Source organism: Trematomus bernacchii, unplaced genomic scaffold (assembly GCF_902827165.1).
Source record: "Trematomus bernacchii unplaced genomic scaffold, fTreBer1.1, whole genome shotgun sequence".
In the NCBI taxonomy this organism is placed as follows: Eukaryota; Metazoa; Chordata; class Actinopteri; order Perciformes; family Nototheniidae; genus Trematomus; species Trematomus bernacchii.
The window spans coordinates 11,002,867-11,017,218 of NW_022987705.1; the positions used below are offsets into that span (position 1 = coordinate 11,002,867).

A 14,352-nucleotide genomic window follows, 5' to 3' on the forward strand; every position below is an offset into this window, starting at 1 on the left:
GAACGTGAGGTTTTGTTCATCATGTAGTTTTCTGTATGCACTTTTTGGTTAGTAGCTAAACTGTATTTTGGGTCGTAGTGACACTTTAAGTAGGCTAGCATGTCTTTGTTAAATGTCTGACTCTATCTTATAGCAGAGTAGTTCTACACTCTACTGATACTTAAATATCTGAGTATCCTGGGCTACATGACAAAAACAGACACAAAGCAATGGTGGCTGTGGAGTATAGGGCACGTTTTATATCCATTAGAAAAAGTACCAATACCATACTATACACTGTAACAAGTAATAGTTCTCCATTGAGAGTAACAGTATTTTACTAGGCCTATTGCATATTATCAGAATCAGAATCAGAAACAGGTTTATTACCAGGTAGGTTTACACTTACGAGGAATTTGACTAGGTGTCGTGGTGCATACATAAAAGTAAAACAACAATTAAAACACAGATAGAGAACTAGAAATACTAATAAGAAATATAGTCAAATATAAATATAACAGTAGTACATTGCAATTATGTTTTTGTATTGGCTCAAGCCTCATTAATGTGTAATTGTGTTGCATTTTACTGTTGTAGGTGTTTAAGGGTTTTTCCCACTGTTAGCAATGTATCATATTCTTCTAGAATATAAGCAAATTCAAATTGAATAAAATGTAAAGATGTGACGATATCACCTACCTGGAATGAGTCTAGAGTAGCCTCAATGTTTTAGGTACATTCCACCTCAGAGGAACAGTGAACTTAAAACACTGAGTAGCCTCTCAAACAGCACAAGTGAATCACTGCTCTATATAATCAACCTCGGTTGTTCTTTAAAAACAACAGTTTTATGTTGAGCCACGTGGAGGATGTCACTGAACACAACACACATGCTTATTCACACCAGTTCGTAGACTAACATCAGAAACACACACTTAAAATCGTATTTTGCTATGATAAAATAATAAAGCTTCAGAATAAGAGCTACAAACACAAGAAAACTGAGCGTGAGCGCAGTGCGCACACGTGCAGCTACGTAATGGACACGTCACGTGTATACCGTGTAGGAACAGTGAAGAGGGTTAAGATGCTTTTTTATCTCCTTTTTTCACACATTTTTTAAAACTGAGTAGCCTTCAATACACGAGTGAGAGGCAAACAGTTGTCAAATCATAGAAAGGTTTTTTTATGAACAACTAATCGGAGTAAAAGCTTGTGTTTTGAACGGATTGAATGAGGTAACGTTGATTTGAGGGTGCGTTCAGGGGGCTAGGCTGACGTCATCCAGGCTCCGGGCTGCATTCAAGTCCGTCGGAAAACAAAAAGTTAAATTACGGGTAAGTAGCCTGTCTGCAGTAAAAGTCTAACAAATAAATACAACGGCCTTTGAGACATTATTTACAACTATTAGTGTTTGTGTGTGGTGTGTGTGTGTGTGTGTGTGTGTGTGTGTGTGTGTGTGTGTATGTGTGTGTGTGGGTGTGTGTTGTGTGTGTGTGTGTGTGTGTGTGTGTGTGTGTGTGTGTGTGTGTGTACAACCTTTTACTTTGTTTCTCTATGCATTGTCTCACAAAAACATGCACACTTCAAATGCAAGGACATTTAATTAAATCAAACTATGTTAGGGTGCTTGTACTTTGGGCTATACTTGGTTATTCAATATAATATTAAATAATAATGCCATTTCATATTTCAACTGCACTGCCTATATCTGACAGCTTTAGTTACTACTTAAAGGTGGGGTAGGTAAGTTTGAGAAACCGGCTCGAGATACACTTTTTGTTATATTCCATGGAATGCTCTTAACATCCCGATAGCAATGAATATCTTAAGTGCTTTGACAAAAAATCCATAAAAAAATGTAATCTGTGGAAGCCGTAATACTGTAAAAAGTACGACCAATCATTTTAGCCGGCCCGGCTAAAATAACTGGATGGCCTACCTGCCTGTCAGCCTTCCATCTGTGCACAAACTTATCTCGTGCCCTCATTGGTCATGTGCGCGTTCGTCAAGGAAGTGGCAGATTTTCTCCGGTTGTGTATTTTCAAATTCTAGCGATCTCGAGCCGGTTTCTCAAACTTACCCTACCTTTAACTTGCAGTTTAATATATTTCTAATAATACATGTTTAGCCTATACATGAGACAGAATTGTACGGATAAAATCACGTAACTGTTGTATTAATAACACTTTAAAACATTTAAAACATGTCAATGCATCAATACAAACCATGATATAACTTATATAACAGTTTAGGCCTTCTGATTGAACGATTGAACGTCACCCTCCTGAGTAACTCCATCCAAGTTTTTTTTGCTGTATTCTTTTAAATGGTAAATGTTTACATGAAATAGCTTTTTATGGTGGTTTTATAACTTTTACTTTAGTAAATTATCTGAAAAAGGCTGCTTATTCAACCAATGAGAGTGGTGTAACATTACATGTAACAACCATGTGTTAGAAAACTGGCTTTCAAGGTTTGATATCTATGACTGATTGTGAATAGTCTTCTGGTCATGTGTTACAGTGATAGGCTAAAGTAGACCTTTGTGTATCTGCCTGGCAATATGAATGAATCACCCCCTCACACACAAAGAAAGCTGTAATCTCATCAAATCACACATTAAAGATGTGACGTGATCTTCAGCTCTTACTCACACTGAGTAGTTTTCCTTTTATATGTCGTTAATAACTGTAATTTATACCTGGCTGCTAAATCCTTAGAACCGTTACAAGGTGTGTATTTTGCATTTTGTATTTTGTAAATTGTGTAACTTGCTGCTGTTAAATACCATCAAACTATGTGCAATATGTGCAATATATACATTATATACATATGCCATTAATAACTGTGTAATATATACCTGGCTGCTAAATCCTAAGAACTGTTACAGGATTTGTATTTTGAAAAGTATGTAACTTTTTTTTTTTTATTATATTTTTATTATATCATAACTTAGTACTTTTTTTTAACATATGTAACATTAAGCTGTAATACACTTTTTTTGCATCGTTACAGCTCTTTCCTGCTGTAACGATGCAAATGTCCTCTTTGTGGGACTAATAAAGGTATTCTGATTCTGATTCTGATACTTTGGTTTTCTGGAACTAACTAAAGTTGCTTTCATGTGCTGTTAAGGTACACGGGTAACTATTTAGTTTGTTTTGGTCCGTTTGTTATTCAAATATTTATATTAATTAAATGTAGTTGTTAAACTAGTTGTGAAAGCTATAGTTTAATCTAGATATAATCCTGCAGAATAGGACAAAAATAACAACATATTGTAGTGATCACTGATTCATACACTGAGGTTACATAATTCAATCCGGGAACTACAGGTTGGGGGTATTGTTTCCGCCCGGACATATATGTTGACGGTACCTCCGGGGTACCTACAGTGTGTGTGTCCCTTTCACTTTCTCTTCTCTTCTGCGGCTTCGACCCGATAGCATGTCAGTTTCTGCTCCCCAATAAAGAGAGATTTGCACCTCCGATACACCGCCTCCGTCTCCCTTCTCTCGGCACTACAATATTGAATTAAAAAAGGGAGCATTTTCTCATGTTTTGTTCTCAATAAGACTAAACTACAAACTGTTAAGTCTTAAAGGTGGGGTAGGTAATTTCGGAGAAACCAGCTCGAGTGCGCTGGAATTTGAAAATACACAACCGGAGAAAATCTGCCACTTCCTTACAGATAGCCCCTCCTCCAACACACACGAGCGCGCACATGACCAATAGAGTGGCGAAGTCCCTCCCCTTCCGGTTGAGCCCCATGGGACCTTATTTCGGAAAAGTTATGCATTGAAGTCAATGGAGAGAGAAAGATTATCTTTCAATCCCGTTTGAATTGTGCCACGAATTACACATATGATGTTTGTCAATTTAAAAGATAATTTTGCAAGTCAAAAAAAAAAAGATGTGTCGTAAAACTGTGAAGTAACACATTTGTTTGTGTGAAACGCTCAATGAACTACATCTCTGGTCAACAACACACGTCACCAAGATGGCCGTCACTACTGTCTGGTCAACAACACGATTGACTTCCCTCACTATCACCACAATGAAACACGTCCTGAAGAATGTCATGCAAAGCTGCCTGCCTGCCTTCCTTTGATTCTCTCTGAACTGCCTGGTCGTTTTAATGTTTAATGTCAACCATTTGTGCAGATAGCATGAAGTAGAGAAGATCGCCGATGCTAACGTTAGCGTTAGCATTTCTCCCCCGGGCTTAAATGGTGTATTATAGAATGATCACACCGGTGACAGTACTATTCAAAGGGTTCACGAAATATGACTACTACTCTTACTGTTTAACATTTTGGGTTACTTAATGTTACTTCATGTTAAGGCTAATAAAAATGACAAGGCTGTAATGCTAACTAACGTGCTAGCTACTAGCTAGGTAGCTAACTTGATCAAGCCACTCCTGGTCCTTTCATCAGACGGGAAGCAAAAGAACGAGCAAGACCCATTGCAGGTATAATAACAACCTGGTACTAAGCACACAGGCATCTTGTTAAAGTTATCTTATCTTAGCCAGCGCCATATACAGTGGCGACTGGTCATTAGGGGCAGGTGGGGCACAGCCCCACCTAGTGTCAGCAGAAAGTATTACAAATAATGATTACAAAAATGCAAAAAAATAAATAAAAAAATATATAAAATATATTTTAAGATCATGTTTAATCATCTGATTCGTCTGTACATTGCTGTTTTAGTCTGTGTTCTTCTAATTAGTGTGTCTACAGTCACAGTGTGTGCCTATTGAGCTGTTTAGAGCCATGTGGGACAAAACCTGATTATGCCCCTCCCTCTCGCTGTGAAGTCAACGGTGACTGTAAAAACTACACTGCGCATGCTCAGAGTATTTTGTAATGAAATGTGTGTGGCAAAAAAATAATGACCAGAGGGGCATGGAGCTACCATCCCCACCATACGTCATCTCAAATCATTCAGAGCTGATTGGCTGTAAGTACGTGTGCCGCGAAAAGTGTGGTGTGTGAAGAGGAGACGAGAGAGCTGCAGTGACGCGTCCTAAAACCAGGAAGTAAGCTGCGCATGGCTTCCCTCGACAAAAAAGCAATGAGATTTCTCCAGAGGATTTTAGAAAATAGCTGGAAATAAGATCTGTGGGAAACGTACCTGTTAGATAAATGCACGTTTTGATCAGCCGGATAACATCCACATGTCTACCCTACTTTTATAATTTTTTTATCATAAATCTATGGATTAGATTTATGATAGACTTTTGAAACTACAAGAACATAAGGAGGACTTTTACAAAAAAGTTATAGACATTTTTGTCCAGAAGGATAGGCAAATGGACTTCATCTTCAAGTCAAGGTAAGATCGCAATTTGATTGAAAATGGGATCTTACTAAGAGAGAACAATTCAATATTTAAATGATAAAATTACATTTTTTGGGTATCCTTTTGTTGAACTGTCTGTTTAAAATTAATCGAAGCATCAGACAAAAAAAGCTTTTGAAAATAATATTATATTTTGGTTTAGGTCAAAATATAATATTTGTAAACCTGAAGAGTCAGTGCCAGTGCCTCACCAGCCATGAACCTCACTGCACGTCACTGCAGAAGCTTATATATAGACATCTACGTTTTTTGTGCCCCACCACTTTTGTACATATAAAAACGCCACTGGCCATATAGATAGATTATATCTATATTGCGCTGATCTTAGGTATCTGAATGGTGGAGGAAAACAATTGTGACATCACTTACGCGACTCTGGGATTTGTAGTCTTTCTAGTTACGTATTTTTCATAGTCTTATATTTCAACAGTTTTAAGACAAACTGTGACTTTTTTTACATGGAAATTATTTTTTAAGATTGACAAACATCATATGTGTAATTCATGGCACAATTCAAACGGGATCGAAAGATAAGTTTTCTCTCCCCATTGACTTCAATGCATAATTTTTCCGAAATAAGGTCCCATTACCCGGAAGTAAGTGGGCGTGACTTCGCCACTCTATGAGGGCACGAGATAAATTTGTGCAGAGATGGAAGGCTGACAGGCAGGCAGTCCATCCAGTTATTTTAGCCGGGCCGGCTAAAATGATTGGTCGTGCTTTTTACAGTACTATGGCTTCCACAGATGACATTTTTTTATGGATTTTTTGTCAAAGCACTTAAGATATTCATTGCTATCGGGATGTTAAGAGCATTCCATGGAATATAACAAAAAGTGTATCTCGAGCCGGTTTCTCAAACTTACCTACCCCACCTTTAAGTGAAAATACATTTGATTTGTTCTATTTTTTAAGTAATACAAAGTAGGTGGTGTTGGTGAGGACACAGTATTAAAACCAAAACAACAAACACACAACACCAAAAAAGAAATAATTGTTTGTATAAAGAGTGGGGGCCATAATAAAGTGGCATAAACAAATCTTTAAAAAAGACAAATATATATATAGGTTACTACACGAAATAAAGTTGTTTATCAGAAATATATGCTCTTGTCATTAATAAACTATCCAGTTTGAATCGGCAAGGCACTTTAATGCTGCCAGAAACTGGGGATTAAGAAGTTCTACTACGAGGAAGCGCTTGAAGGCATCATCTCGACCTGACACAAAAGCGCGCTCCCGGCTTTACGTGGCTACGCCCCCTGTTCACCGTACGTGCGCGTACCCTTCTATCGCGTGGTGAGGATCATCCATATTGCTGCTAGTGGTGGAGATAAGGTTGTAATCCTGCGAGGCCCTCGGACACGTTTCTTTATATTTATACGTGTTTTATTTCGGCGCCGAATGCTCTGCGTCTAGACTGAAGCTATTTTCGTCTAGGACCGACTGAGGAGCGCAGACTCCGCGGAACAACTTCACATTTCCTTGAAATTGAAGGAGAATTCGGGCCGTGGGGAGGACTGGTAATCCTGAGGGGGGAAGAAAGACGGCGGTGGGAAATGGCCACTCAGGTGGAGGCTCTCCTGCCCGGCAACCCGCTTGCTAAAGCGGAGGAGCACGGTAAAATGATCCGCGGTGAGCCGGAGGAAGATGAGGGCGGCCGGGGCGACGGGGCCAAGCAGCAGACTGGTGTCGCCGAGCAGGGGAGCTGCAGCGGCGGCAGCAGCCCCGGGCAGGGAGGGACCTCGGAGGAGCAGACCTCCAAAGAGGAGACAGAGGAGAGCAAAGGAGGTTGTGACAGCGAAGATAAGCAAAACGAGGAAGGCGTTAAAGGCAGAAAGGAGTTTACTGAAGCTCCACCGCCCAAGGTGAACCCGTGGACTAGGAAAATGAATGCGGTGACCGTGGTCAGCGTGAATGGACAAGCACACCACGGTTGGTACACCCTCCCTTACATGTTGATTGTACTCGCTGTCAGTGTTGTGTCGGTGTCTGTCCTTCCAGGTGTGGTCACAAACAATGACTGAGCAGCTGTCAAAGAAAGGTCGGATACCATTTTATTAAAAACCAAAAGAGCAGAGTGATTGCATAAACAAGCCCTGTCTGTGGTCGCCCCCTTGTTGCACCCTGCAAGCTGGATATATTTGGAGTTAAAGCCCCCTCCCTCCTCCTGCTAGGGAAGGCTATTCCTGGAGTTGTGGACCCATAGGTGGCTGGTTGCATTAAAACAAAAAAGATCACACCCATTTAAGTTGCTGAATGTCTAAAATGTCTTTCTAAATTGTAAATACTTTTAATCACATGCCAAACAATGGCAGCCAAACATTCGGTCCACCTAAGATGATAATGTGCCCCCCACCCCCAATCAATACTTTGAACAGTTTTAGGTTTAATTAATTTAGGGATTGTGCTTCGAGTTTAAGGACACGTTGTGTTGTCGTGCAATGGTTGTAAAGTTGCTGGGTTGGTGCAGACTCGCCAGAATCTGTATTTACTTTAGTTCATCCAGTTTGTGTTTATTTTCTGCCAATCTTTTGAGGTATAGTACGCTTATTTTAACAGTGTCACAGTGCATGCTTGTTGGGTACGTTTTACAAGACAGTAGTCAACTTAAACGTCCTCATTTTTAACCTGCTCCATCACCATGCTCACCCTCCCTGTGTCTTATCTTCTGCCACACACACCCAATCAGCCAAACCCTAGCTAATACACTCCCTGTGTTTGCAAAATATTAAAACCGGCGCTTACTAATGTTTACATGTGTGTTTTGAGGCCCTCTTTTTCGACACATAGCCACACTACAAATAAACGACACATCCGCCCATGTCTCGCATTGCATCAATTAGAAGAAAAAACACGAGCTTGACCGGCTGTGTAGCTGCTTAGCCAGCTAACAATAGCACGACTACTCTTTGGCCTAGTGCTTCGTCAAGCCCTTTCCACTCAGACATTAGCTTAGCTTCCAAGTCGCTACTGTGCATTCCCAGTCGTTTCATACTCTGTGCAAGGCATGACATCCCTTTAAGTTTTTTTAAAGCTCAATTAACGAAACTTAAACATTGTCCAACATGAAACATCTGCTTGTTTAATCGCTAAAAAGGAGCTGGCTTGTTGTTGGACATCACGTGTTTACTCCACGTGTTCCCTGAGAGAAAGGCATGGGCGATACTAGCTAGCTACTAGCTAGCTAGCCACTTAGCAGGCTAATTGCGTCGGATTCGTGCAAAGTCAGAGACCAGTTAATATCTGAGGTGGTCCTATGTGAGACATTTTGTGTGTTTCGTGGGTAATATCCCTGTTGTCACGTCTTGTGTCTGTTGTCAGCGCTAACCCGGCTCCTGTGGTTGTCCACCCAGCTAGCCACCGTGAGCTTGGATGCTAACAACCAGGCTTATGAGAGTCATCATGCCTTGTGCTTGAGCTCACTAATCTGGGCGTCAGAAATACAACATGTGTTAATTTAAAAAAAAACAGCACATGAAATGTTTTACATTAGAGGTGGATTGCCAAAATTAGGGTAATTATAATCGATTGTGTAGAGGGATTATTGGTATTATACAAGCTCAGCTCTGGCAAGGCAACGTGGTGTTTCCTCTCACAGCCATGTGTGAGCTTTTTCATGGCCAGTGTCAGCTTTGGAGTCAGGTTATAGTGATTCTGACCCTGGCCTGTCAGCAAATTGTTTTGTCTTTTTTGTTGCCAGTTGGTTTGTTTTCTCGCTGTTACTGATGTAGAATTTAGGGTACAGCCTGTACCCTGAATCTGGACCAGTCTGTGAGGGTTGGGTGGCTTGTGCTCGAAAAGCTGTCACATCAGCAAGTAAACCTGGCCGCCTGCCAGATAACCCAGCAGAAGTAGTGCCACTTTTTGTATGTAGCATTCAAAGAACTAAATCGGTTGGATGCTAATTGTAGGTTGCATTGTTGACTGTTTTGAGAGCTGTTTCTTTTCTTGTTCATGTGATACTAAACCATGCCTATTTAGAAGTTGTTATCATGGGTTTATGGTTTGTAAGCATTAAAATAAAAGGTTGTGCGTCCTTTTTATTAACATTTTGTAGAGTAGATGTAAATGGTAAAGACGTGTGATTATCACGCGGAAATTGATCTGGTGTAGATTGAACGTCTATTGTTTGAAAGATGGCTTCCTCAGATAAATTATTTTCCTAGAATGTTTCGTTTTGGTCTAAATTAAGGAGATTAATATTTTGAACAGGTAAATTGCTCCCTAATCTGTCATGTGTACTCGGTGTGTCCTTGAACAAGTCCCTGAACTCCTGCCTGGATAAGAACACCAGCTGAAAGACTGAAAACGGCCCAGGCAGCTTGTGTAAGGATCACAGTAGTAGTCATCCTAAATGGATTTGGACTCATTATAAGCAGCAATCGCTTTAGACGTGCTACTACTACTACTGACCAGGATTCTTTTTAATTGCTGTAAATAATTGTCTTGGCCAAAAAGATTATGGAAGTTTGCGTTTCATGATAATTTCAAAGTTAGCTCAATTTTAGGGATACATTTATTGTCATGTCAAATCTGGACAAACACACAGACTTCAACATTGTCAAAAAAGTAGTGTAAATGTATGTGTGATATGGGATAAAACGTACCACATAAATTCACATACTTGAAAATAAGAGGATATGCTAAAGCATAAAACCTGTAGTACATCTAGCTGTCCGCATCCAACCCCATAATCAGAACTCATCACCATCGCCACCACCCCAACTCGTTCCCTCATCACTTTGTTTGATGGCCAGTTGTATTTCTCATCTTAACTAAGAGGTGAGGTACTAGCTCCTGTCAAGGCTCTTCAATGTCCAGCTAGCCTGAGAGTTGGTAAGCCCAGCTTCTCATTCTGATATATTGATTGTTTAAATAATGCATCGCAAATATATGCAATAGCAGCTAGGATAATTGGCTGCAGTGAGGGAGCTTAATGTACATAAAGTATTCGAGACGTACAATGTACAGCTTGACTCAATACTGCCGTTAGCCCTGCTCGCCCAGCAACTGCTACAGTTTATGTTTGAAGTGCGGGCGGTTGCTGATTTTGTCATGCACACTATTGTCACTTTCTGCTACACCATTACATTAGCTATTTCATGATTAGTTCAAGCTTACACACACACACACGGGAGATCTTCTTGCCTCAAACCCTTGAACTATGTCACACCCAAAGTTTAAACTATTTAAGGTTGTGTACAGGCTACAGCCTACCTTCACCTGTGTGTGATAACTACCGCGCTGCTGCAGTTTGCCAGTTATTTTTTCTTTTTTTGCAAAGCTGAAGCCAAAAGAAATGGTAAGGCATTAGAGAAAAACCTTTATCATTACCTAAGGGTAACATTGACCGGACCAATCAGTTTTCTGAACAGTTGTACTACTCAGTGTATTTTGGCTCTAGAGGGAGTTGATGGTGAATAAGTGATAAATGGAAGCGTTGCTTTACCCACCTTGTTCCAGTTGGTCAGAACAAACGTACCAGTGTCCTTTTATTGGCATGCCCTCTTAAACATTTGATGTAATTCATTCAGTTGGCGGACAATGGTGAAATGTCCTGGCTGTGGTTTTAAGCAGTTTTGTTGGGTCAAAAAACCCAATTTGCCAAATTAATAAACATGGTCCAATCAATCAGTGCTCAAAATTGAGCCACTTTGGTAATGCAAATAGGTGCCCGTCCTGCTTAGGCACCTGTTTTTAAAATGGCCCAAATAGCCCCGAACATGCCAGTGGTGTTGCTACACAGGCTTGGGAGAAGATAACCCAGAAAATCAAGTTTGAGGTGTAGTTCAAAAGGGGCTTATAGTCATTTTCAGGTTCATACTTGTATTTGTGTTTTCTACTAGAATAATTTATTTTTCTTCAGCATTGTACTCTACCACCATAGTTTGACTTTTAACTTCAATGCCAAATTAAATATTTATTTTGCAGATGTATCTTTCTTGCCATGTGGATGTACATGGCTCACAGGCTTTCACCTTGTTGATATTTGACTTTACTTTATTACTAAGCGAGTTACTGCATAGTTTCCTTAATGTAGGACTCGATGGGCTTTACAGCCACAGCAGTGTGAAATGTACCTCCTGTTAGCAGTACAGAAGACTGGCACATAAACACAGCCAGCACATAGTCTTCAGATCCTAACCATGTTTATTAACTCAAACGTTTTGCATTTAGCTGAACAAGGGTTTGAGGCTAATATTAGTCATTTTCTTATATTTTTTATTTTATTCTTAAATGTAACCATTTGTTTTTTTTAAAACACTACATATCCCGAGGATCACTTTTACTGTTGAAGTAAACTATTGAACTAGCCAACCCAAATGAAGATACTTACATTTGCGTAATGAATACAAGTTGCAAAAAATCCTGTATTTTAAAGCCCCGGCCACACGAGGACGATAACGGTCGTATCTGCTACAGTTCACTATCAGATAGACGGTTCGGCCACACGAGGCCGACATGGAAACGCAGAAAACGATAACGGGTCCCAAGGTGGGTAGATCTGCAAACGAAACGCTCTGGGGAGGCAAACGGCTCCGTGTTTATACCTATACGATAATTTCCTGATACCGTTGAAGCAATAGCCCCGCCTCTCCCCACCTCTCCTGCTCAGAGATCAGCTGCTGGGCTGTCAGAAGAGGGGGAGGAAAAGAGAGGCTCCGTTTTTTATTATTATATAGAGTCGTTATTCATTTGTTTTAAAGCTCAATAAATAACAAAGAAGACCTTTGACCGGCACTTTTCTAATTTTGTCCGGAAGATTTAAACTTTACCGGCCATGTTGACCGGCGGAAAAAAATCTAACTGAAACTCTGCTGCACTGTCCCCTCGTCCCTTGGAAGAGGCGGAGAAGTGGGTGTTTGTCATCTGCTGGTGGACTACCGGAGAGATTTACAACAGGAGAAAACGTTTGCCTCTGGGAGGGAGAAAAAGCCAGAGCGTCCACAGCGGAGAAGGCAACCATGCGCGGGAAGTCTTCTTCGCTGCTTTTGTGGCAGGACTACAGCACCACTTACAGGCCAGGCATATGTACTACAGCGTCTCCAGCGCTTTCGAGCGGTCTCGTGTGAACGGACACGTTTCTGGTGCCTGTTGCGTGTGGACGGAAGACTTTTTTGATAACGATTGCGGTCCGTTTGCGTTATCGTCCTCGTGTGGCTCCAGCCTTAAGGCCGCTACACACCCACCTGAGACCAAAGAACGTGTACCGAAGGCGTCCCGACTTTTACGTCGCCTGCGTCGGCTACGCCGCCCGCCTACACCGCCCGCCTACACCGCCCGCCTACGAACACACCGCAAATACGTCAGTCGACGAGTGGCAATAACTGTCCTTACCAGCAGGCAGCGGTAGTGTGAACAGCCAATCAGAGTGATTGCTTGTGCTGACTTTCTCTGTTGTTTCTGTTCAGTTGTGAAAAGGTGCCGTAAAGAAACGACGGTGCGGGACACACCAACCTGAGTAGGGCGCCGCGAATGCCCGACTGCCTCTGACGGCCTCTGACGGCCTCTGACTCCCAAAATCGGGTTGGTGTGTAGCCAGCTATAGGCCCCGCTCACACGGGACCGTTTGCGTTTATGCACAGTGTGCGTATTCAAAAAAGTCTTCCGTTCACATGCATTAGTTTCATTTAACGTGTCTGTTCAAACGAGGCCGCTGGAAACGCTGTAGTACATATGCTGGGACTGTAAGTGGCGCTGTAACTTCCGCCAAAAGCCGCGAAGAAGAGCAACCGAGCAGCCCCGCTGCAATGTTGCCATGGCTACCCTTCTGTTTAAGCCCCGAAACTGAAACTGAAACTGAAAGAAACCAATCTGTGGATATTGCATCCCGACCAAGAAGGTCTCCGTGGAGAGGACGGCTCAGAAAGAGAGATATTCTCTACAAACACCGGGTGAGATCCTCCTTTGTCAATATAATGGATCAATGCACGAAATCTGACTCTGTTTATTTTGTTTAAGGAGTATATTGGGCGTTAACTATTCTGGTTTGCCTTTTATAATATTATTTCATTCAAGAACCCCTTGTGCGTTTAATTAACACAGCTATTTTTGATAGTTGCTACAGCAATGAGCAGGAGAGGTGCTATTTTTTTTTTTTTTTCGCTATTTTTTTCAGGAAATATTCGTATAGAGGTGATTACACGGACTCGGTTGACCCCCCAGAGCGTTTCGTTTGCAAATCTATCCACCTTGGGACCCGTTATCGTTTGTGGGGTCAGTTTCTATCGGCCTCGTGTAAATAATAGGGCTATACGCACGCGAAACTATGCAGATACAAGCAGTTTTCTCCTCGTGTAAACGGCGCCTAAGGCCTAGGCTCCACGGGAACGAAAACGGGTTGAATCCGCATATTTCTCATGCGTATAGCCCTTTAAGCTCGACGACGCCGTAACGGAAACGTAGAAACAGACCCTGCAAACGACAACGGGTCCAAAGGTGGATAGATCTGGGAACGGCGCGCTCTGGGGGGTCCAACGGGGCCGTGTGGTCGCCTATACGGTCATCCGTTTCTGATAATGACGACGCAATAGCCCCGCCTCTCCCCGCCTCTGCTGCTCACCCCCGCAAAAGTACACTGCACACTGAATTCAGATTATTTATCTTTATCTCGATATGGACATAAACGCGAGTGAAGTCTAATCTGACAGGACGGAGACACGCAGCTCCTCCCGCTGTGATGCAGCGGGAGCAAAACACACACTTCAAGTCAGATCATCACCCTTAGCTATTTTAATTACCTCTCAAACTACCTAAACTAGTTATAAATATGTTTATTTTTACTGTCGGGTCACTCATTACTGGATCAGCTGCTGCATGAGACAGACACTGACGCTGTCAGAAGAGAGGAAAAAGAGACAGGCTCCGTGTATTTTATGATTATATATCATTATATCGTCGTTATTCATTTGTTTTAAAGCTCAATAAATAACAATGAAGACCTTTGGCCGGCACTTTTATAATTTTGTCCGGAAGATTTAAACTTTAACACACGTTGAC

At 41.5% G+C, this 14,352-nt stretch overlaps 1 protein-coding gene across 1 annotated transcript in view; it reads left to right on the forward strand.

Annotated features, from left to right (window-relative positions):
- Window positions 1-6,658: 6,658 nt before the first annotated feature.
- Window positions 6,659-14,352, forward strand: part of larp1 (La ribonucleoprotein 1, translational regulator) — a 45,746-nt gene continuing 38,052 nt past the window's right edge. The window contains 1 exon segment of the mRNA XM_034140193.1: window positions 6,659-7,284. Within this exon segment, the coding sequence (XP_033996084.1) occupies window positions 6,909-7,284 (376 nt within the window). The 5' untranslated portion in view covers window positions 6,659-6,908.